Source organism: Cervus elaphus, chromosome 2, assembly GCF_910594005.1.
Source record: "Cervus elaphus chromosome 2, mCerEla1.1, whole genome shotgun sequence".
In the NCBI taxonomy this organism is placed as follows: domain Eukaryota; kingdom Metazoa; phylum Chordata; class Mammalia; order Artiodactyla; family Cervidae; genus Cervus; species Cervus elaphus.
The window spans coordinates 3,314,531-3,338,649 of NC_057816.1; the positions used below are offsets into that span (position 1 = coordinate 3,314,531).

A 24,119-nucleotide genomic window follows, 5' to 3' on the forward strand; every position below is an offset into this window, starting at 1 on the left:
TTTACTTGCAGCCGAGAGCCGAAATCACCACCAGAAACATATGGCTCTGTGACGGCCATGACCAGATGGTATCCTCTGTAGTTGTTCAGTGCGCAGCCTGCACAACTGTACTTGGCGGGGCTGAATGCCCACCTCCTTTACCCTCCATGGCTCCCACTGCAGGAAGCTTCCAGAGGAGGGTACTTTTGGGGCATGTTAAAACTGCTCTCCTGCCCTGTTCAGAAAACACGTTTGAAGAGAGCACAGCTGGAGAACAGCTTTTTTTCATCACACAGAATCTTACCAAGAGTCGATGTTGTGCCCTGTAGGGAGATTCAGGGAGAATGGGCATGATGTTTGACCCTGAGGCTTGGGCGAGGCTGGAGGGCACCCCCGTGTACAGACTGTGCGGGGGGCCCCTTGTTAGGAGGATTTGGAAGGAAAGAGACTCTCATTTGGGGAAGGCTCCTTCTTGAGGCCCGGGGTGTGGGATTTCCCAGTTGGAGCCCGTGCCCAGGGATGGTGCCATTCAGATAACATCGAAATGCGCTCTTGTTCTGAGGGAATGACTCTTGCGTTGGAGTTTCTATTGCTTTTCACGCGTTGCTACCGAGATTGCGGGTTTCCATCAGCCTGAGCCTGCCTTTCCACTTCCTAGGCCTAGCTAGCTGTATACAGTAGGCACTCCACAACGCTGAGCTGCCCTGCCCTCTGCGGATGACAGGGACTGACCCAGAGACCTTCACTCGAAACCCTGCGGTCTTCCTCAGCCCCTGACACTGCCACCCCTGTTCTCCATGCTGTGTTCCTTGCCCATTTTGCTCCATTCCATGTGGTGCCATGCTGGGTAACCCCCAGGATGCAGTCACAGTCTCCTGGGGAGATCCACACGTGGGAATGCTGATGAGAGCACTTCTCCCTGTTGTAGGGGAGCACTGCCCTCACCTGCTCCGCAGAGTCCCTGCAAGGAAGGTATGAGTGTTCCCACTTTGCAGATGGGAAAAGTGAGGCTCTGAGAAGCTAAGCTGGTAAGTGCCTGGGTCGGGATTCAAACCCAGGTCTATCTGTGAATGAAACTGAGATGGGTCATGATGGGCAGGGAGCCAGGGGCTATTCAGTTCCTGAACTAATGCAGGAGAGAGGAGTTCGGACTGTCCTTCAGATCGGAGATGAAGGAGTCTCGTGTTTTCTCATCGAGTAGGATGACAGACACACAGGTCGGGGCAGCCTCGAGTGAGTCAGGAGTTGTTCAGTGAGTTGGGAACTGCTGAGAGGCTTAAGAGGGAACCATCAGCCTGAGGGGGGGGGGGGTGGTCCTTACAGGAGGCGGCAGTGGGCACATTCAAATGATGGCCCTCCCTTAGGATGGTTGGTGTTAACGTGTGCTGCCTACCCGGGCTCAGGTGGGTTCTTTGCTAACTCCTCCTGAAGTCCACAAGGCGTGCCTTGCTATTATTACCACTTTGCCAAGCGGGACCCTGCGGTTCCAAAGGTCAGAGTGCCCTTGGGGTCAGAGCAGAGCCAGGATCTGAGCCAGGCTCTGTGTGACACCCTTACCCACGATGCCCGAACACCCCCGCCCTGTGTGGCCAGTAGGGAGGGTGCCAACTGCGTCCGGACAGCCACACTGTCCCCAACAAGTTTCCCCAGCGTGGGGGACAGCTGAAAGGCTGTCGTGGGGAGGGGGGTGTCATCTGGGCGGTGGGCAGAAGAGCTGGCCCTCGGTAGGGCCTCATGATGGAGAGCAGGACAGGTTTGCCTTGGAGCCAGGCAGAGATGGGTGTCAGGGGCCACGTGGGTCCCCGGGGAACCAAAGGGCTCCGGCCCCTCAGAGCGGGCATCGTCGTGGCAGTTTCGAGGGGCTCCTGCAGGGGGGCGTGCAGGGGCAGAAGGTGAGGCTGCGGCGGCCTGGGGAAGCGGCCGGAGTGGGTGGCGGGCTTGTACCCGAAGAGCCAGGGAGCCCTCCAGCCGGAGGAGTTCAGAGGCAGGAAAAGGGGTGGTCAGTAGACAGTTGTGTCTGTGTTCTGGTTGGGGAAGGTGGGGGATGGAAAGTGAAGAGGCTAGTAGGGGATCCGCCCCCTTGAAGCACCGCGTGCCCAGCTCTGCCCCCCCCTCCTGCGGTTCCCAGGTGCTGGCTCCCCGCCAAGCGGATGGCGGTTAATGCGATAGCTCCCTGGGGCTCTCGGGTCCCACCGCAAGCTGTGGGCCTCCTCCAATCTGACCTCACAGGAGTCCCGGGAGGCCTGCGGCTTGTTCTCAGCGCGCTGTGATGTGAGGGGGCCTGAGGCTCAAAGAGCCCAGTCTCCGACTAAGGCCAGGCCAGCACGTGACCTGCACACAGGCTCCCAGGCCTGGATTCCAGGCCATGTTCAGTCCCAGACCTGGGGCTCCTATCCGGCAGGCTGACCCCGGGGCTGGAGGCAGAGCCAGTGCCCAGGGACTGAGTCCCTCCTCCCAAGTTCCTAGAACACCCTGGACTGTGGGCATCCAGGATGGTGTGGTCTGCCCGGCGTCAAGGCGTGTGTCCACCGCGCTGGGCCTTTCCAGGAGGACAGAGGCACACCCACGAGTTCTTTCGTGCGGCCTCCGATGTGCAGGCCGAGGGCTCGGGAGTGGGGCAGGACACCTGTGTGTCCTCCGGCCGTAGCCCCCCACCTCTCAGGAGCTCCGTGGCTCCTCCGTCCCTGCAGGGTGATGTTCTCGGCTACTGCCCAGAGCTGGGTCCCAGCAGCCCTGTCCCTCCTCCTGACCGCTGGCCCGGGTTGTGGGGCTGCTCCCGCAAAGCTGAGGCCACGGGATTCCTGCAGGTGGCAGACTCAGCGCTGGGCAGAGCTGATCTTCAGTCCTGGAACCTGGAGCCCCGTCCACGCGTTCTCAGTCCGCATCCCGGGCCTCTCCCTGTGGCCGGGACCCTTCCCCTTTACCCTGCCCTCCCACCAGCCAGCCCCTGAGGACCCTGGACAAAGCCTCCTCTCCGCACCCCCCCCCCCCATCCCCAGCGACTCTTCCCCTCCCCCTGACTTACTTCCGGGGCAGCGGGGACTCCTGGAGGGAGGCAGCCCGGAAGGTGGGGGGCTCCAGGGGGTTCCCCTGCTCCCGGTGCTGGGCGCTGCGGGCGGCGATCAGCTGGCGACGCGCCCGTCCTATGGATGGTGGGAGGTTTTGGCCACCGAAGCAAAGTTGGAGCTTTTGGGGTTTCTTTCCTTTAAGAAAAAAAAAAAAAAGCTGTGCCAAACGGCGTTGGTGTGGCTGCAGGGGGAGCCCGCAGCCCCTTCCTCCCCACCTCCCCCCGCCCCAAGGAGGCCGGGCTGGAGTGACCTGCCCTCTTCCGCTGGAAGCGCCCCCTCCCCGCCCGCCGGCCGCCCCCTCCGCCGGCCTGCGGTTCCTCTGCGCGGCGGGCGTCACGCCGCCGAGCCGCCGGCAGCTTTGTGGGCTCCGCGCAAGAGCGAGGGGGGCCCCGCGCGCCCCCGGACCGGAGGGAGGGGTCGCCGCGCCTCCCGGGGTGGCCGCGGCTGCAGGGAGCGAAGAGAATCGGCGGCTTCTGTAAAAAAAAAAAAAGCCCTTCGGGAAGGAAAGAAAAAGGAAAACTGCTGCCTCATGTCTCCGCCGGCCGAGGGCCCCGCGCCGGCCGGGGCGCCGCGTGCGGCCGGGCCCCGCGCGCGCCGCGCCCCCCGCGCCCGCGGGCCGCTCGCCGTGCCGGGGCGCCCGGGGCCCGCCCGCGCCGCCGCCGCCGCCGTGCATGACTCCTGCCTCCCGCTCGCGCCCGCTCCGCCCGGCCCCCCGCTCCGAGCCCGCCCCTCCCGTTAGCCTGCCCCCAGCTGCCTCCGCTCCTCCTGCGCCGGCTCGCCGTCTCCACGCTGCCTGCCTGGGTCGGGCGAGCTGGGGTGATTAATTGGCTACGATGATGAACGTCCCCGGCGGAGCCTCGGCCGCGGTGATGTTGACGGGCTACAATAATGGGCGCTGTCCCCGGAACTCTCTCTACAGCGACTGCGTTATCGAGGAGAAGACCGTGGTCCTGCAGAAGAAAGACAATGAGGGCTTCGGATTCGTGCTCCGAGGGGCGAAAGGTAAGAGCCGGCGGCTCCCGGCCTGGGTGCTTCACATGTGTGTGTGTGTCTGTGTGTGTACACGCCTGTGTGAAAAACGTTCCCCAGCTCAGAAAGAAGCCCTTTTCCTGGGGGTACTCGGTTGCTAGACAACCATGTTCTTTCACATCCTGCCTTTTTAAACACCGGGGCTTCCTTTAGGAATATTTCCAATTTTCTGTACACAGTATTGCTCCGAACAAGCTCCTTCTCCTCTCTCTCGCTTTCCTCTTTCTCTCTCCCTCCCCCCCCCCCACTTTTTTTTAATTCATGGGTTTCATCTGTGTTTTGTGGCTTGGTTCAGTCTGGTTGTGACTGGCTTCGGAGCTCCTGGTGTCAGTCGCCCAGAATTACCCAGTCCCGAGTTTCCTTCAGGGATTTCCGAACTGCCCCGTTCTGGGAGTGGGCTTCGGCCCCCCGAGTGCAGCAGGCGGCTGGGTGCCCGCCTCTAAGGTGACTTTGCAAAGGGAATGTGGCAAGATGGTCCCCTCCGCCGTGGCCCAGCCAGCAGCACACACGTCACGTGGCCCACGGTGGGGGGCTCCGGGAACCTGGTCCGCGGCAGTGCGGCCCCCCGCAGCCCTGAACTCGGGAGGGCCCCCCCCCACTGCCAAAATGAAACAAAATGGCATCTCCTCCCAGTGAGAGGAGACATCTGTGCCCCGCGCGTGTGGGGAAACCATGTGCAAGTTTGATCTCGGAGCCTCAGGGCTGCACTGGGGGGTCCCGCACTGTGCTGCGGGGGGAGGCGTCCTGTCCGGAGCCAGCCCCACCTGCTCCAGGCTCCGGCTGCCCAGGCAGCGGCCTGTCCACGGGGAGGGGGAGATCGCTCTGCCCCTGAGAGTCCATGACTGAGAGGTGTCTCCCCTCCCCCGGCCGAGGCCGACTTCCTCCCCCTCCCCCCCCCACCCCCAGCCCCTTGGGACCACCTAGGAGGGTCCACCTCTTGCCCCAGACTTTGGCTCCGCAGCTCTGGCCCCAGGAAGCCAATGCTGGCTCTGCTGAGCAGCGGGGCCCCAGCCCTCCTGCGGACGCTGGCCGCAGAGTGGCCACAGGGAGCCGGGCTCCCGGCAGAGAGGACTCATAAGCAGATTGCAAATCTGCAGCCACCCACTGGGTCAGCGTTCTGCTCCGTCCACGCTCCAAGTTGAATTCCCTTGGTTGCGAGTCTACGTAGATGTAAATTTGGCAAGCGGTTCAGTGTGGTGTTTCTGTAGCTCCATGTGGTTATGGGGGGAACTTTTCCATTTTTAGAACTGAAAATGTTTAGTCACTGATGCTTTTAAAGAAAATGACAGGCATGTACATATAGACATGGACAGGGGAGCACGGTATCCTGTGTGTTTTCGGCACAGAGGCCGAGAGGCACCAAAAAGCAGTTGGGTCCATTGCTTGAGTTGGTGTCGGCCCATGACCATGAGTGTCAGCCCCTTCCCAGGGGAGAGCTGGCCTGGGCCACCTGCTTCCCATGGAGACACAGGGCCTGCTTCCTCCCCGGGTCCCGTGGGAGGCCTGGGCTAACCTGCAAACATTTCCCAGCCGTGTAACGAGGTACGCCTTGTCTTCCCAGCGGATACGCCCATCGAAGAATTCACGCCCACACCGGCCTTCCCGGCCCTGCAGTACCTGGAATCTGTGGATGAAGGCGGGGTGGCGTGGCAAGCCGGACTGAGGACCGGGGACTTCTTGATTGAGGTAGGGACACTGGTGTTCGTCTCCTTCTGCCTGGGGAGAGCGCCGGCTCTCTTGGGGTTGGGTCTGTGGTCTTGGCGGCGTGGCCAGTGAGCCAGGCTGGGGGCCCTTGTGGAGGCTGCCTTGGCCGGGGGCTTCCTTGGTTGTTTCCACCTATGGTGGATGTCGTTTCCTGCGGACATCACGTTGGGATTGTCTTTGAGGCCTTGGCTTTATCTCTTTGGAGGCTGGCAGTGTCTGCAACTTGGCTGTTGATCTTGAAGTAGAAAGTAGAAGTAAGAGGAAGCTGGTTGCCCTGCTGTCAGGGACCTGTGCGGGTCTGTGGGTGGCTTAGCTGTGACTGTTTGAACAGACCCAAGAGAAGCCGCTGCCCGTGCTTGTGCCCCGAGGGCAGGTGGAAAGCTCGGTGCCGTGGGTCTCGCTCCTGTGAGGTCTGTCATGTCGGTGGTTGAGAGTCTTGATTTTCAAGTCGAAGTAACTGGCCTGTCAGATGGGTGATGGTCTTCAAGGACCGAGGAATCTGGGCAAGTTGGGTGGCTGGAGCTGATGGTGCCAAAAGGAAGCTTGTAGATTTAGATGCTGTGAAAACCAGCCTTTGCTAATAGGTGAATGGAGGGAGCCCTCTCGTCATTTAAGAAAATCCCACTAGACCTGAGTTCTGAGCCGCTTCAGGTCTTACCTGGAGTTGCCGTGCTGGTACGCATGAGATGCCAAGCTGCTGGCACACCTGAGCTCCCTGCCTTCTGCGGGTTTAGTGTCACTTTCAAAAGGAACGTGTTACTCTTTGGAAATATCAAGAATAGAAGAATACGTTGTGCCTTGAAAATATTCTAAGACGCTTGGTAAGCTCAGATGGCCCCCACGGGGAGTTCACGTCTCTTGGAAGAGCGTTCCTCGGGGCTCACCCTCAGCCATGTGTCGTCTGCTTTGGAAGGGCCCCGCAGGTGGAAAGAATGGGTGCACGATCTCCAGCCTGTGCTCGGGGCCCCCGCCGTGGGGCCAGCCAGGACACTTGTTCATTCTGGAAAGGAGGAGATCCAGGTCATGGCGAGATGGCCGCTTGAAGCCATTCGTCTCTGATATGCCTCAGCTTCCAAGAGTGCTTTCTGAGCTGCAGTTCTGTTCCTGATCTCCTGGGTGTTTCTAAGGAGGATGTTTCTAAGGATGGAAATCTGAAGGAAAGATGCTGTTAGAAGAGAGACCCAGGTGAAATGGAGAAGGTGCTTTACTTTATTCCAGGCATTGTGTGTTGATGTCCCTTTATGTGCTGGGGGAAAAAAAAATGTATTTAAGTGATTGCTGACCAATCAGAGCCTGGCTCAGGTGAAGAGTTGTGCTTCTTCAGGTTCTTGTTCATTTAAACTGTGGAATGCATATCCAGCATGGTGGAGACCGGAGCCCGCGGTGATTTCACGGGTTAACTCGATTTGTAACCTCATGAAAATGCGGAGAGACTGGGTTGAATCATCTTCTGTAGGATGCAGTTGTGATGTAAGTTCCCTTCCCGTGTGTGTGTGTGTGTGTGTGTGTGTGTGTGTGTGTGTGTGTGTGTGTGAGAGAGAGAGAGAAAGAATCCAGTAGGGTGACAAAGCTGTTGCTGGTTCTTGGTTTTAAATAATAAATGAGGGCTGCAGATGCAGGAGCATCCCTGTTAGTGAGGCTCGTCAGATTGTTTCCTTGATAAACTAGTCAATAAAGAAGCGTGGGGCGGCCGTGGAGCGTGCGCTGGGCCCACCCCTCTCCCAGGCAGCAGAGCCGCACTGGGTTGGCAGACGGGTCTGCAGTGCTCGCCTGGGCCGGGGGAGAAGGCAGGCCGCCCGGATCAGCTGGAGGGCTCCACGGAAATCAGGAGCATGAAGAATTTGTGCCCTTCTGTTTTCAAAGCACCTCCTCTGACATTGCTTTTAACCTCTGATATGCAAACATGTTTGCCATTTTGGAACTGCTTTCATATTCCAGGTGACCTCTGAATTCCAGGATTCCAGGCATCCTGGCCCAGAGCTGCCTTAAGGTTCTGTTGGTCTTTTTATGACCTGGAGGAGGGATGGGCCCCAGACAGCCCCAGGCCCTATCAGGCTGCTCCCCAGGGGTCCTCCTCTAAAGAGGGCACGGGCTGGGGGAACGCTGGGAACCCGCTCCTCCTGTTTCATGCCAAGGTTTCATTCATGGGGGCTCAGAAATTCTCCTTCAGGTGCTTGGGTTTGAAAGACCAAGGCTCTCCATTGACTTGCTTTCCTCGCTGCCCGATCCCACCCCTGGAATAGTAAAATCACTTATAGCCCTAGAGGTGCATGTTTTTTCCAACAGAAAATTTTTCTACTATTTTCAGTGAAAAGCTTCAACCTTGGAGAGACTGTTTAGACTCGCATGCTTTGGTGGATCTTTGGCTTGAATGGAAGCCATGCTGGAGGCTGGGGTTTCTGGGCTCTTGGTCAAGTGCAGGGTCCTAGCTTCAGGCTGCAGGTGCGGGCGGGCGGGCCACATCTGTCCACATCCCTTCCTCCCACACAAGCCTTCCTTTCACTCTGCTGTTGGAAAGGAGCGCAAAACCTGTCCGATATTTATTTTCTCTATAAAGACCCATGCTGCAGTCTGAACTTTGGGACCGAGGGGCAGCTTCTGAAGCGAATGCTCCCTCTCTAAAGTCTTCAGCATCTCCCGAATGTCATTTTCCCCTCTTGGACTTTGTCAGGACGCACACACTGTCATCTGGCCGGCATTGACCCCTGTCAAGAAGGGTTTCCTTTGTGCGTGCATTTCTGGGGTGCCCACTCTCTAAATTTTCTCTCTCTGCCCTGACTTTTGGGAAGAAGGAGCCTGTCTTTAGCTGTTGGTACTGTTTCTTTGATGACCACGCCCCTCCCCTCCCGCCAACAAGCCAAACTTTGAGTAGAGCTCTGTGGAAAAAGGCTGTCTTCCAGCTGGGGATGGGTCTTAGTGTGAGCAGTGTGAAAAGTGGAGGACAGTCCTCAAGGTGGAGGACAGGGGGTGGGTGCTCCATGCATGGGGACATTCAAACAGGTGGCTCCACAGACCACGCGTGTTTACCATGTTCAGATCAGTTTGATGGGCCAGAGCCCCCTGGATGGCCGGGGACACTGAAGCTTGCCCAGAGCACTCTTAGGGGCGGCGGGAGTGGGCACAGTGGGAGCCGAGTGTCCCTTTGGGACCTGGGGGGAGGTGATGCTCAGAGAAGTGGGTGGGGGCAGTGAAAGTCCGGCGGGAGAAGCAGGTGGCAGAGTCAGGGCACATTTCCTCGCTTGCGGGTCAGATGTGAGGTTGGGGCCACCATCCGGCCAGGAATGATTCAGGCCCACGTCTGTTTTGGTTACAACAGGAAACCCAATTGAATACTGATGAGGCTTGCCGGAGGGTTGAAATTGAAGGGTCCAGAGGCAGAGTCCGCCTCAAGTGCAGTGTGTCGAATATACTCCGTCTGCTGTTTCTTTGAGATTATCTGGGTGAAGGTTCCTCAGCCCCCACGAGGTGGGGCAGGAGGGGCCGCTTATGAGAAGTCATCAGGAGGACGTAGATGTCACGGGTGACAGTTTCGTGTGGAGTAATTCAAGAGATTGGAGGTGGGGATGCCATTTGGATTCCTGCAGGGACTCAACAAACTGGAGCAACCCCCAGCCTCAGCCAGTGAAACTCGGCTGGGCACCAGCGTCACCTGCAGACCTCCCAGAGACCCTGAGACCTGGGCTCAGCCCACACCTACACAATCAGAATCACGAGGCAGGAGTGTCGGTGTTTTTAGGGTGCTTCAGTGATGATGCCAGGGGCTCCAATGGGCAGGCAAGATGAAGACCAGCTGGCCTCATTAGGGTGGCTCTTTGAACCTTTTAATTTAGCATTCTAACAAAAAATTAGAAGCAGGCACTGTGCTTATCTCGTTGTCTCAAGACCAGGACTGGCTTTCTTCCACAGACCTCCCCATTTGGAAGTCTTGAGTTTTTTTTTCCTGCTTTACTTTAGTATAATCTAAAATATCTTATATCTCAAGACTTGCTCATAATACAGCTAAACAATAAACATCAAAAGAGCCAGCAGCGTTACAGTAAATACAACAAAAGGCTCATATCCTTATCTAGAATCATCAAGGGTGTGTCTGCCAGGCATTTCACTACCCATGCAGCCGTCATAATAATCCTATAAAATAGCATCCGTGTCACCTCCATATTGCAAATGAGACTGAGGCTCCGAGAGGTTCAATCACTTGCCCAGGGTCACACAGCTGGTGAGCTGGAAGTCCAACCCAGGCTGTCTGTGTCAAGACCACCACTGCTCAGAGATGCCGAGAGATGGTTTGATGCGCTGAATGTGTGCATAAGCATGGAGTAAGAAGAGGTACAAACGATGAGATGCCAGTGTTACTTTCAAATTAGCAAACACTTTTTTTTTTTAATTACTGTACCCATCGCTGGTGACAGCACTTCTAGGTTGCTACACGAAAGAATAAATTGCCGTAAAGTTTTTAGAAATCAATGTGACCGTATATAATAAGAACAATAAAGCTGAACCAGGAATTTTACATCTAGGAACCCATCCTAAGGGAATGATCTTAAAAAAACCAGGAAGAGATCACAGTGCCTCAAAAAGAAAGGGGTGGCAGTAGAGGGGAATGGTTAAGGGGGTACCATGCATCTCTTGTGGATTTATAAGAAAGCATCAGAAATTATGCTTGCAAGAAGTTCTTCCTACCAACAGGAAACAGTTGCCTCATATTAGGTGAAGAGGGAAGAATTAAAGTTATCTGCACAACATCATCTAAATTGTACCACCTCCCTCCAAAATAACCATAGAAAAATAAGGAAAGAAAGTGTTAACCCGTAGGTGATGAGATCACTTGTGGTTATTTTCTGTTTGGCAGACTTCTATTTCTCAGATTTTCTAGAACGACAGTATTAATTGTTGACGGGGATTCATTTCATAAACAGAAAATTATTCCTTAGAAGAGGCCATCTCATGTAGATGAGCGCTATCTTAGCCTTCATGCCCCAGGAGTTACTGTTTGCTTTCAGGGCAGCACTTTTCCTGGGCATTAAGTGTTTTCCTGGGGCTACCCCTCCCCAGCTCCATGTAGCACTGGAGACTCCCATGGTTTTTGTGATTGTTGTCTTCGTCCTGAAGTGGCCAATCTCGTTTTTGTGTTCATTTCCCTAAATAGGTTTTCCCTTGCAATTAAAGCAGGCAGCAATATCCTTCATCCTTGAAAAGTGATGCTTGAGTTTGCTAATTACTTTTCCTCGTATTAAATACTTGTACTAAAGATGGCCTGGAACTGTATTATAATCTTGGTTTACGTTGAAGCGAGGACGCTGAGGGAGGCCCTGGTGTTTTCCTTAGGGGCCATTTGAGTACCTTATAAAATGTTTGTCAGACTGCTGCTTGAGAACTGAGACTTAGAAAATGTCATGCAGACCCTAGAGCCTGTTCATCCAAATCGTTACTTTCAACCCAGCAGGAGGTATAAACAATTGTTACAACCGGGCGATAATCGGTCAGCCTCCTCAGCTTGAAAATTAAGTATTACAGGAGGAGAGTAAATAAAGTCCAGGTGATTTCTGATCAGTGGTTCTGCACATCCCCAGTCGGCACGTGTTCCCTGGGTCTCGGCATCCCTGTCAGCAAAATGGGTGGTTGTGTGAGCTCCGTCACCGGAAACCAACTACAGTCATCCCTGGGTGTGTCTGCGGGGGAATCAACATGGGGGGGTGTTGATTCCAGCACCCACCACAGAGAGCAAAATCTCTCAGTGCTCACTGCCCTGGTCAGTCCTCTGTATCTGAGGATTCTGTATCCACGGAGTGGAACCTGCAGGCGTGAAGGGCCGACTGTGCATCTATTGAAAAGAATGCGTGTGGACTCACACAGTTCAAACACACGTTGTTCGGGGGTCCCCCTTATGTGCCACCCGAGTTCTAAACGCGTGGGCTGCTGTTAGCGCGTCTTGTTGGCTGGGAGATCGTGGAGGGCCAGCAGTGCTGGGCATAGCATCCTGTCAGTATTTGTCGCTGATCATCATCTTGTCCTTCATCATCATTAATGATGCCTGACTCAGGAGATGAAGCCAGTGACAATGAGCTGAGCCAATGATAATAAGTCATACACAGAAAACAGACACGGCTGCCGGGGGCGTGGGGCGGGATGAAGTGGGAGTTTGGGGTTAGCAGACGCGAGCTCTCATATATAGGGTGGACAAAGAACAAGGTCCTCCTGTCCGTGGGGGTTTCCCAAGTGGTGATGGTGGCACAGAACCCGCCTGCCAGTGCAGGAGATGCAAGAGGCGAGGGTTCGATCCCTGGGTTGGGAAGATCCCCTGGAGGAGGGCATGGCAACCCACTCCAGCATCCTCGCCTGGAAAATCCTATGGACAGAGGATCCTGGTGGGCTACAGTCCATGGGGTCGCCAAGAGGGACAACTTAAGTGACTTGGCACAGCACTGTATAGTTAGGGAACTATATTCATATGCTGTCATAAACCATCATGGAAAGTATATAAAAAAGAATGTGTATGTGTGTATACACACACACACACACACACGTATGTACGTGTAAGTATGTATAACTGAACTGGGCTTCCCTGGTGGCTCATGGGAAATGAACCCACCTGCCAATGCAGGAGACTCCGGTTCAATCCCTGGGTCAGGAAGATCCTCTGGAGAAGGAAAAGGCAACCCACTCCAGTATTCTTGCCTGAACAGGGAGCATGGTGGCTACAGTCCGTGGGGTCACAGGAGAGTCGGACACGACTTAGCGACTGAACACCACCACCAAAGTAACTGAACCACTTTGCTGCACAGCGGGAATTAACACAACATCGTAAATCAACTATCCTTCCGTAAAAAATCATGTTGTAACGATGACAGCTGGTTGTTACCGCCATCCTTTCGAGCGTGTAGCCGTTACAGAGCACGCCCACCATGGGCCAAGCACATACAGTTGGGCACTTCCGGCCAAGAGGGCACTGGCTATAGCTTCCTGGTGCCTCTCTGTGGAAAGGATGCCAGCGAATGCAGCCACCTGCCCCGCCCAACCCCAGGCCCCAAACATCCTTGGCAGGCATACCTTCAGATTTGGCTTGAATTTCTGCTCCCTGGGCACTCACTGCCTTGCTCAATCCTGTTTTGGCACAAGCCTGCCTTTTAGGTAATCTTGGAATTTCTGCTCCTGATTCCCATTTTACCCTCTAGTGACAAATCCCAGGGCTGAGGCCAGAGCCCTCTGTGATTTCCCGAGTGCCAGCATCCTTGTCAGCCATGCCCCATGGCTCACGTGTCTCTGTCCTGCCTTCCAGGATATCATGAGAGGCTTCATCGCATGTCCTGCTGGTGGCCTGTGTGGCCAGTCCAGGAACTCTACCACTCCCTTACCCCGCAAAATTCTTAATTTCTTATTTAAGTCATTTTAAGTGGGTATTTAATTCAGTAAGTTGAAGAGGAAATCCCAGCTGATGTTAGCAAGAAGCTAGGGCTACTGGTAAATTCTTGACCTTGAATCACATCGGTACTTTGATGGTCAAATTATGTCAGATTCATGTTAAACACAAGCAGGGCCTCACAGTTGTCCTGGGTCCCTCAGAACATGGAGTGTTTCTGTTCTGAAGCCTTGCAGCTTCTGACTGTGTTAGTTTTGGAAGAGCCCCGGGACCCCGGCTCGCTTCCCACTCCAGTTCCCCAGCGCCTGGGCCGCCAGCTCCTGAGCCATGCAGGGGAGGAGGCAGTGGCCGTCTTCATCTGCCTCTCCATCCCCTTGCCTGGCCTTTGCTGAGGTCTCAGCCTGCAGCCATCTTCTCAGTGATGGTTGAGAGACATCCCTTTAGTAGCAAATAGAAGTCAGCACAGAGGAGCTGAGCTGAATTTGTTGTTTGCCTTCAGAAGATACCAGTGCCCAGGGCACACTGCTGTCATTCCAGTCTTTGCCCTCCACGGCTCCTACCACTGGGGTCTTTGCTGTCTAAGGCCATAGCCCTGGGATCTTTGCTGTCTAAGGCTCATTGCACTGAAGTCTTTGCTCTCTGAAGTTTTAAAGAGGCCACTGCTCTAAGGGAAGTGCCTGGGAAGCTGGACCCCTTTCCTGCACGTAGACATAAGCCCCTCCTGTACCTAGAAAATAGTTCGCTTTGTCCTCCATATTGGCTGAGAACAGGTGGTCCAGGCTGAAGAGCAGCCCAGAATCCTGCTGAGAAGGTGGATGCGGGCGGTTTAGCTATTGCAGATCTGAAGTCTTGGCTCGTTCATTTTGGGGTTCTAATTTGAAGCATCAGTGATTTCAATTTCAGGCTAAAAAAAGATTCAGAATCACTTCAGGGGACCACGGCTGCTGTGCTCAGGGCTCGGTGGGACTGGCAGATGGCAGTGCAGTGGGTCGGATAGAGACGGAACGGAGCCACGGTCAAGGGCACAGGCTGTGAGTGTGATCTGGGGCAGAACTGAGGGCCTGTCGCTCCGTCACTGTGTGAACTTGGGCACATCCCTTCATCTGTCGGCCTCAGTTTCAAACTAAATAAAAATGTGTGTGAAGCATGCAGCTTCTGGCAGAGTGAGCTCTCAACAGCTGGTGGCACTTGTACAAATCACTTTTGCAACTTCATTCATTCACTTCTGCAGCACACATTGGGCACCCATCGCGTGCTGGGCTGGCATGTGCTGTCGGGAGAAAAGACGCGAATCAGACATGGTTCCTCGAGAAACTCAGCCTGGAAGGAGAGCAAAAGGAGGATATGGTGAAGGCCCCGATTTACATCAGGAAGAGGTCTTCATGAAAGAAGTGGTGATGGCTCAACACTTTGATGAATAAATGGGGTTCCTAAGGGCAGAACAGGAGAGGGGAGGGAGCTCCAGGGAGATGTTGGGAGGTCAGAAAGATTCAGGGCAGATTTGAGGAGTGATCAGATATTGCAGAGCTGAAGGTGACTGGGGCTTGTCCAGAGAAGGTCTGCAGTGTCAGTTTGAGTAGGGGTGACTGCGTGAGCTACAGAAGGAATGGGGGCATGGCCAGCCCTGTCCAAGGTGCTGGATCGCCGCGGGGCTTGGATCTGTCCAGGGTGCTGAAATCTATCCTCGGGGAAGGGTGGGTGGGTGGATCTCTCCAGGGTGCTGAACCAGAGAGGTGAGAGGATGCAGCCTCCCATCAGAAGGAGCCTGGTGAAAGGGCTCAGCCCTTCCCCTCCCTCATTCCCTTCTCCTCTCACCTCTGTGTCCTGTGTCCTTGGCCTTCCTGGACACAGCAGCTTATGATTCAGTGAGTGTGCTTGTCTGTGGGTGGAGACAAATCTTCTGTGAGGAGGGGTGAAGGGATCAATGTGATTAAGCATCTGTGCTGTTTCTGTGCTCAAAGCCAGCCTTCCCTTTGTCACTGCCAGCTTGTCAGGGAGGGCTTCCAGGCTCCCTCTGGTTGCCCCTGACTCTAGTGCTTACTCTGTGTGCTTCCTTCACTGTCAGAATCTTCTCACATGTTGGGTGGTTGACTGCCGGCGGTCTTCCTCCTAAGAATACCTGCTCCCTGTGGTCTGGGCAGTCTGCTGACCTGGTCTCCACTGTGTGCCCAGTGCCTGGCATAGTATCTGATATATAAAAGAGACTCCAAACCACATGCTCAACGATGGACACTCTGGGGAAGTAGGTGTTTTATGCCCATTTTGCAGATAATGAAACAGAGATTAGTTAGCCTGCCAGGGCCCCACAGGGAGATTCTGAATCTCAGCTGACTCCCAGCTTGGGTCTGGATGATGTTCTGGGTCACTGAAATGTAATGTTATAATGATCATTCTCCACCCAGGAAGGATGCAGTACACCCATCCCTGGTGTAGACTGGGGTGAGGTTTGCAGAAAGCATAGTGAGCTGAGATCGCCACATATGAAGCTTCTGGTTCAGGCTTCTCTGATGGGCGTCTTGATTTGCCTGCAAGGAGTCCTCCTGGGTCTTTTCCACCTGCCCTCCCTCCCTCCCTTCCTCCCACCCACCCACCTCCCAGGGAGCTCTGCAGGCTCTCGTTAGCGTTGATTTGTCTCAGTCTGCAGTGCCCTTTTGTGGGGAGCCTCATGATACAAGTGGTTAGGTTGGCAAATGAACTGAAGGAAGGCCTGTGCTAAATACCTTGTAGGGTCTTTTAATTGATGGAGTTTGTCAGTCTCGGGAATGAGAGGGGGTGTGTGCCCACAGTAAGTAGAACTGAAATGAGAAGGAGCGGGGAAGGGGGTGTAGAAGGCCACAGTTGCTGTCTGATGCTGCAAAATCCTGAGAATGGTCTCTTTGCTCTGGTGGCGTGAGACCAACCCCCCACCAGCCTGTTTTCCGCGTCTGCCCTCCCCGGGACCTTCCATTTCAGACAGCAAAGTTCCCAGGGTGCATCCTCTGTGCTCAGCCCTCTGTGGGCAAGGCTGGGGGTCTTGGAAATGAAAGGAGGCCATGTCTGCCTTGAGAGACAAAGTGTGTGTGTGTGGGGGGGGGTGTGCAGAGAGGCCTGTAAACCTGGCTAGGGTGGAGAGGGAGGAACGGATTATTCGGATGAGTGGGGAAAGTGGCGGATCAGCCTTGACCCCGGCCCTCTCTGCCTGGCCTTCCAGATGTGCGCCATACCCCCTGCCACCCCCGGCACCAGCCCGCACCCCTGCCTCCCTCTCTCACCACGGCACCAGCCCGCACCCCTGCCTCTCTCTCTCACCACGGCACCAGCCCGCACCCCTGCCTCTCTCTCTCACCACGGCACCAGCCCGCACCCCTGCCTCCCTCTCTCACCACAGCACCAGCCGCACCCCTGCCTCCCTCTCTCACCCCGGCACCAGCCCGCACCCCTGCCTCTCTCTCTCACCACGGCACCAGCCGCACCCCTGCCTCCCTCTCTCACCACGGCACCAGCCCGCACCCCTGCCTCTCTCTCTCACCACGGCACCAGCCCGCACCCCTGCCTCCCTCTCTCACCACGGCACCAGCCCGCACCCCTGCCTCCCTCTCTCACCACGGCACCAGCCCGCACCCCTGCCTCCCTCTCTCACCACGGCACCAGCCCGCACCCCTGCCTCCCTCTCTCACCCCGGCACCAGCCGCACCCCTGCCTCTCTCACCACTGCTCCGTGCCTTCTCTCCGGACGTCTCCCCTCTTCCACCTCCTCCTCCACCAGGGTAACGCCAGCACCCCCTCAGCTCTCTGCCCAGTGGCCCCTCCTCAGGGAAGCCTCCCCAATGTTTCCAGGACATCCACTCACAGCACCAGTCATCAACCCTGCCTGTCCTGAAAGCTCATGAGATAAACGACCATCATGGACTGGATAAAGGCTCAGAGGCAGCAATGTGTGAGAAATGTCAGTAGGCCCAGGAATAATGGGCCTGAAGACCAGGGACGGCCTTGAAAGCCAAGCTGAGTAGTGAGACTTCACTCTGTCATGGAAGCAAGCTACCTCGGGCGTTTTAGCAGGGACGGCCGTGGCCTGTGAGTCCCTGGGCTAGGGCCTTGTGAAGAAAGGAGGTGGAGGCAGAGAGACCAGACTGGGGGCTTGTGCCCTTGAGAAGCAGGGTAGAGCAGAGATGAAAAGCACAATTCCAAGAGTCAGCCCACCTGGGTCCGCATCCAGCTCCTCTGCATGTGTACTGTGTGGCCCTGGGCAAGTCACACAACCCCTCTGTGCCTCAGTGGCCTCATCCGCAAAGAAGACTCCTGGTCGGCACAAGGGGAATCATTGCTATTATTGTTGGTGTTGTTGTTAGCCCGAGGGAGGGTTACAGAGCCTTCTTGGCCAGGCCAGGCACTCCCCTCCCCCCACTAGGCAGAGTCTCACTGCCTGGGGACCTCTCCACCATGGGACTCACCATGATGAGGTCAGGTGTGAGCTCCGGGACCCCCAGTGCCCAGCACGGGTCCTGGAGAGCTGAGGCTGGGGCTGGGAGAAAGAGGGCAGGAGGGCAATGCTCCGCCCTTGAGCTGGCCAGAAACCGAGGCCTGTCGTGGTCACTCCAGGCTGCAGGCTGCTGAGAGCCAGGCTGGTGCTTGGCGGCGTGGTTCCTGGTACAGCGACCCAAGTTTCTGGGCTTCTCCCAAACAAGAACGCTGGGCTGGACACCCTCCCCAGCGCATTTCTGTGTGAGCTGCTGTTGCACTTGTCACATCCCTGAGTTCTGTTGTCTACTGACCTGTTTAGGCCTCACCAGGAACTTGAGAGATGGGTTCTCACACTGTCACCATTTCTCAAAGCAGGAAACCGAGGCCCAGAAAAGTCCCCACAGCAGACTCGGAGTCCCAGAGCCGCTGCACGGTGAGCGGGCCCCAGTACCGCGCTGGGTCGCAGTCCTGCCTCTCAGATGCTTGAGCTGTCACCTCGGGAGAGTCAGGTGATTCTGCCAGGAGACACGGTCACTGTAACAAGGTTTATCTTCTCGGATTTTTATTTCTTCATACGTATCTGTTAGAGATACTTTTTGTCACGTGTGTGCCAGAGGTACTTTCTTCCTTGTGTATATCATTTTTTATTGTGGTGAAATATACACACCACTTTGTCAACAAAGGTCCATATAATCAAAGCTATGGTTTTTTGAGTAGTCATGTATGGATGTGAGAGCTGGACCGTAGAGAAGGTTGAGTGCCAAAGAATTGATGCTTTTGAATTGTGGCTGGAGAAGACTCTTGAGAGTCCTTTGGACAGCAAGGAGATCAAAGCAGTCAATCCCACAGGAAATCAGTCCTGAATATTCACTGGAACTGGTTCTGAAGCTGACGCTCCAATACTTTAGCCAGCTGAGTCAAAGCACTAGCTCATTGGAAAAGACCCCGATGCTGGGAAAGATTGAGAGCAAGAGGAGAAGTGGGTGGCAGGGGATGAGATAGTTGGATGGCGTCACCAACTCGATGGACTTGAGTTTGAGCAATCTCTGGGAGATGGTGAAGGACAGGGAAGCATGGCGTGCTGCAGTTCCTGGGGTTGCAAAAAGTAGGACACAACTTAGCAACTGAACAACAATAATTTTAAACATACAATCCCGGGGCATTTGGTACATTCACAATATTGTGCAACCCTAACCTCTGTCTAGTTCCAGAACCCATTATGTCACTCCAGAAAGGCATCCGCATACTTACTTAGCACACACTCTCCCTCCCCCCACTCCCCTCAGCCTCAGGCTACTGCCAATGTGCCTTCTCTCTCTATGAATTTGCCTCTTCTGCACTTTTCACATATGTGGACTCCTACAGCCCGTGGCCTTTCACATAGCATAGCGTTTCTAAGGTTGCAGCCTGTCTTTTCTTTCCACAGCCAGATAATATCCCAGTGATGGATGAACCATGCTTTGTTGATCCATTCATTGGTTGATGGATATTTGGGTTGTTTTTACCTTTTGGCTGTTTGTGAATAACACTGCTGTGAACGTAAGTGTACAGGTATTTGTCTGAGTCCCTGTTTTCAGACTTTAGGTGTTTGAACCTGAGAGTGGGCTTGCTGGGTCAGAAAGTAACTGTTTATCTAAACTGCCGACCGAACTTTGGGTTGAATCAATATTCAGTGAGCACTTAGTAAATGACCACCTCGATGCTGGTCCTGGAGGAAGAAGCCAGGAGCAGGAGGAGGAGAGATAGCCCCGGCCCACGGAGACAGAACTCAAACCCACTGGCGGCGTCACTGCTGGAGAGCTGATGTGTCCTCACTCAGTCGTGTCCAGTTCTTTGCGACCTCATGGACTGTAGCAGCCCTCCAGGCTCCTCTGTCCATGGAGTTTTCCAGGCAAGAATACTAGGGAGGGTTGCCGTTTCCTCCTCCAGGGGATCTTCCTGACCCGGGGCCGAGCTGCCTGCATCAGCAGGTGGATTTTTCACCTCTTGAGAGAACTGAGATAACTGGAGCCAGTGCGCTGAGTACAGCCACCTGTAGGACCAGGGGTGTTCGGCTCCTAAAGATGTGAGCTAAGAGCGACAACCCACTTGGGATTTCTGGAAAGTGAGCTTGTTCTTAGGTTGCATGTGCTGACCGCAAGTAACACAGACTACAGTGACGGCGGTGACGATGGGAAAGGCTCGAATTTCTTGAGTTCTTCCCGTGCACAACAGGCATGGTTTTCAGAGTTTCCCACGCGTGAACCACGCTTAGCGCTCAGTTGAGTTTGGATATTCCGATCAGCAATTTTTCCACACAGAGAGGCTGGGGCACAGAGGGAGACTCACTTGCCCACAGACACACAGCAGGTGAGGGGCAGAGCCGGGCTGTGGCCCAGGCCGTGACTGCTTCCGAGTGCACGCTCTGAATGCCTCCGCCACACGGCCTGGAATAAGGAATGGAGTAAAGGGGCTCGGCTGGATGGCATCACCAACTCGATGGGCCTGAGTTTGAGTAGACTCCGGGAGTTGGTGATGGACAGGGAGGCCTGGCATGCTGCGATTCACGGGGTCGCAAAGAGTCGGACACGACTGAGTGACTGAACTGAACTGAACTGAAACGGGCTCGCCAGGGAGGAACGGTGGTGGGCTGGAGGGTCAGGAAAGGCTTCCTGGGGCGGGAGAGAGCCGCAGAACCTGCTTCCCAGGAGGGCGTGAGATGGTCCAGCCGCACAGAGCATCTTGGCCAGCGTCCCGAACATGACGAGCTGAGGGGCGGGGCCTCGAGAGGTGGGGGCCTGACGCCGGTGGGGTGGGGACATCTCCCAGGGCCGACAGGGCACCCAGGCTGGTCGCTAGAGGTGGGATGTGCCTCATAGGGCTGCACCTGCCCCGGGCATGTTGTTTCCATAAACGAGGCACAGAAGCCTGTTGCCGCTGGATTTACAGAGGCCGAGATGGAGCTGGTAGAAGTGAGGAGGAGCAGGGGCCAGAGGGACCAGATGACCGCCAGCTGAGCAGCAAGGAGGACAATGAGGACGGGCTGTGAGGGCCGCAGACGCCAGGTTCCGGGGGTCCTGCTGGGCCACCTGCCAAGACGACCAGAGGTGGGAGGGATGGGCAAGCCTGGAAAAGGGACACCTTGGGTGAATGAGGCATGGGTCACGTGTCTGAGGCGGGTGGTGGGGACAGCGGTGACAGGGAGGGCCAGTGCCGCTTTGAGTGACGGACGCTCCCCCAGACGTGGGTTCCTGGCCGCTTGGTCAGCGTATGTGTCTCCTGCTGCTGCCGCCGCTCAGCTGTATGCACAGGGTTCACTTCACACTCCTCCCAGCACCAGGCGGTCAGTTCTCTCGCTGGTCCCATTTTGTAGATGAGAACGTTGAGGCTGAGAAAGACCAGGTGATATGCCCAGACCCCAGAACTCAGAGCGTGGGGTCGAGGCCTGCAGTGCCCCTTGTCACATTTCCAGGTGGTCCTACTGCCCAGCCTGGAGGCCCAATTGGAGGTGATGAAATAGTTCAGATCTTGAGGGGAGGCACTGGCTAAGCAGATTGAGTCCATGGAAGGCAAAGGTCACCACTGATTAGAGGATCCTGGGGGCCTTCCTGGAGGAAGTGAGGGGAACTAACTTAAAACGCTAAAGGAAGTTGGTTAAGGATGGAGACAAAGCAAAAGTGCTGCATCTCCTCCATCCTCTCGAACTGTTTGATTCCAGAACTTTCCCTACAACTGACAGAAGCCAATCCAAACTGGTTCAGCATGCAAGGGGAATTTCCTGGTTTGAGTAGTTGAAAGTCCCAGAGAAGTGGGGCTTCAGGCCCGGCTGGATCTGAGTGCTCCGTGATGGAAAATGTTGATTGCCCAGGTTGGATCACATGCCCTCCCCAGACACCTTGGGCGGGGTCAGCCCCCTTGGCCACAAGAGCGGAGCATGGCTGGGCAGGCTCCCAAAGGAAGGTGGAGTTTCAGGTGTGGGAAGGGAGAAGATGAATCACTGGGTAGGCAGATTCAGCAGAATTTGAAAATCACTTTCGGCGTGGACCCGACCACGTGGGATCAGGTGTGTCTCTGGGCTACGTATCTACAGACTTATTTCGAGCAGCCATTATGTAGGGCCAAGCCTAGTTGCTGAAGCTGAAGCTTCAGTACGCTGGCCACCTGATGCAAAGAGTGGACTCATCGGAGAAGACCTTGATGGTGGGAAAGATTGAGGGCAAGAAGAGAAGGGAAGACAGAAGATGAGATGGTTAGATAGCATCACTGACTCAATGGACATGAATCTGAGCAAACTCCAGGCGAGAGTGGAGGGCAGAGAAGCCTGGCGTGCTGCGGTCTGTGGGGTCGTAAAGAGTTAGACACGACTTACCCTGGAGGCCGGAGAAAACTGAGATGAATCGGGCCTGGTCCTTCTTCCCAAAGAGCCTGGAGTTAGACTCTCCCCAAGCCTCGTGCCCGAGCAGAGGGCATCCATCACACACTGTGTTTCCTCCGTCAGTATCTTTGAGGGGGGAGGGAAGAAGTGCAAACATGACCAGGAGGAATCAGGGGAGGACAGACCTCCTGCTGTGCCAGGCAGAGACGGGAGGGCCGCCCTGGGGGACTGTGGGTGTTGGGGGAGAAGCCGGGGCCATACTAGCCGTTCATCGTGAGGGTGGGGGTTGAGCACCTGTGCTTGGCGGGTGGCAGACGTAATAAGTGGGTGCTCCGCTCAGCTTGCGTGCTGAGCCGCTTCAGTCACGTCGACTCTTCGCGACACTATGGACTATAGCCCGCCAGGCTCCTCTGTCCGTGGGATTCTACAGGCACGAATTCTGGAGTGGGTTGCTGTGCCCTCCTCCAGGGGATCTTCCCCGCATCTCCTGTGGCGCCGGCATCGCAGGTGGATTCTTTATTGCCGAGCCACTAGAGAAGCCTTTCGGTCAGCTTGGCTGTTGTAAAAATTACAATCAACAGGGCAGCTTACACAATCAACATCTGTTTTTTGTGTTTCTCATTTATTTCTGGAGGCTAGGGAGGCCAAGAGCAAGGTGTCCGCCAAGGGGACTTCCTGGGGGTCCAGTGGTTAAGACTCCACGCTCCCAATGTGTGTGTTGGGGGAGGCGGAGGGAGGCCCCAAGGCCCCATCTCTGGTTGGGGAACTAAGATCCTGCATGCTGAGCTGCACGGCCAACAGCCGCTAAAAGGTGCCAGCCGTTCTCGCTCCTGGTAAGGCCTCTTTCTGGCTCCTGGATGGCTGCCCCCTTGCTTTGCCTTAACACGTGGGAGAAGGAAAGAGACCTCCTCTCTGGCACCTCTTCTTTGAAAGTGAAAATGTTAGTCCATCATGTCCGACTTTTTGTGACCACAGGGACTGTAGCCCACCAGGCTCCTCTGTCCATGGGATTCTCTAGGCAAGAATACTGGAGTGGGTTGCCATGCCCTTCTCCAGGGGATCTTTCAGACCCAGGGATCGAACCCCAGTCTCCCACACTGCAGGCGGATTCTTCACCTTCTGAGCCACCAGGGAAGCCTGGTGAAAACTAATCCTGTTATGGAGGCCCCACCCTCATCTCACCCGAATCACCTCCTAGATGCCCTACCTCCAAATACCATCACATCGAAGTCAGGGCTTCACCTGAAGATGTTGGAAAAACACACATTCCGTCCATGAGCGCGTGCTTGGGGAATGAGCCCCTGGGACCTTTGAACTGCTGCGCAGGGTGAGGCCCCATCTGACGGACAGTCCATCGAGCCTGAGATTCAATCGGTTACACCGATGGCCTCGTTCACAGAGGGGCAGCCGCCAGGGAGGCCAGAAACACGACCATCTCGGCCACTGGCCTCCGGCCCATGGGTTGCGGGGGTTCACATGGGGCTGGACACTCTGCCCTTTGCTGACCAGTCGCTCTCTCTCGTGAGAGGAGGGTGACAGAGGTGCCCTTTGCCCCGTAGACCCTGGGGGCTTGGTCAGCGTGACGACCTTGAAAGGGAGGGGCAGGGCAGGACTCGAGCCCACGTCCAACTCCTGCATGCTGTGTGCCCGTCCCCGGAGGAGGCGACCCTGAGGGCTGACGGGAGCCTGGCGCTGGGCCCCAGCCACTCAGCATCAGGCCGCCTCTTCCTGGCAGCCCGGAGAGGGGGCGTGTTGGCCCCTGAGCCTGAAGTGACTCAGCCCTGGGGCTAGGGGCGGGGCTGGGGGCAGACACAGGCATCATGACCTTGTCGTTGGGCAGCAGTCCAGCCCTGCAGCGCCGAGGGGGCCGGTGGCGATCGGTTCCCATTCTCGGGTCTGGCCCGGCCTGGTCTGTTCCAGGAAGAAATTTTGTTTGTTGTCAGTTAATTTTCCAGGAGTCTTTTTTAATGAGCCTTCTGGATAGAATGGCCCGATTTGGTTTGATTTGGCTTTTTATTTTTTGAGAACAGGCTGTGTGCCCAGCAGTACCCCTGCCAGCCCTGTTGCAACCTGGAGGCCCCCGTCCCTCTTTCACCAAGACTTTCTGATTAACCTCTTGCTTGTCCATCGCCTCTGCTCGGCTGGGGTCACCTTCAGTGGCCAGTGACCTCCTTCTTCACTTGTTTAT

At 55.7% G+C, this 24,119-nt stretch overlaps 1 protein-coding gene across 3 annotated transcripts in view; it reads left to right on the top strand.

The window, feature by feature from the left end:
- Window positions 1–24,119, top strand: part of SHANK2 (SH3 and multiple ankyrin repeat domains 2) — a 554,292-nt gene that overhangs the window by 383,410 nt on the left and 146,763 nt on the right. For all 3 annotated transcript variants that reach the window (XM_043924118.1, XM_043924122.1, XM_043924126.1), the window contains 2 exons: window positions 3,967–4,049; window positions 5,638–5,762. In XM_043924118.1, the coding sequence (XP_043780053.1) occupies window positions 3,967–4,049; window positions 5,638–5,762 (208 nt within the window). The remainder of the gene's footprint in view (window positions 1–3,966; window positions 4,050–5,637; window positions 5,763–24,119) is intronic.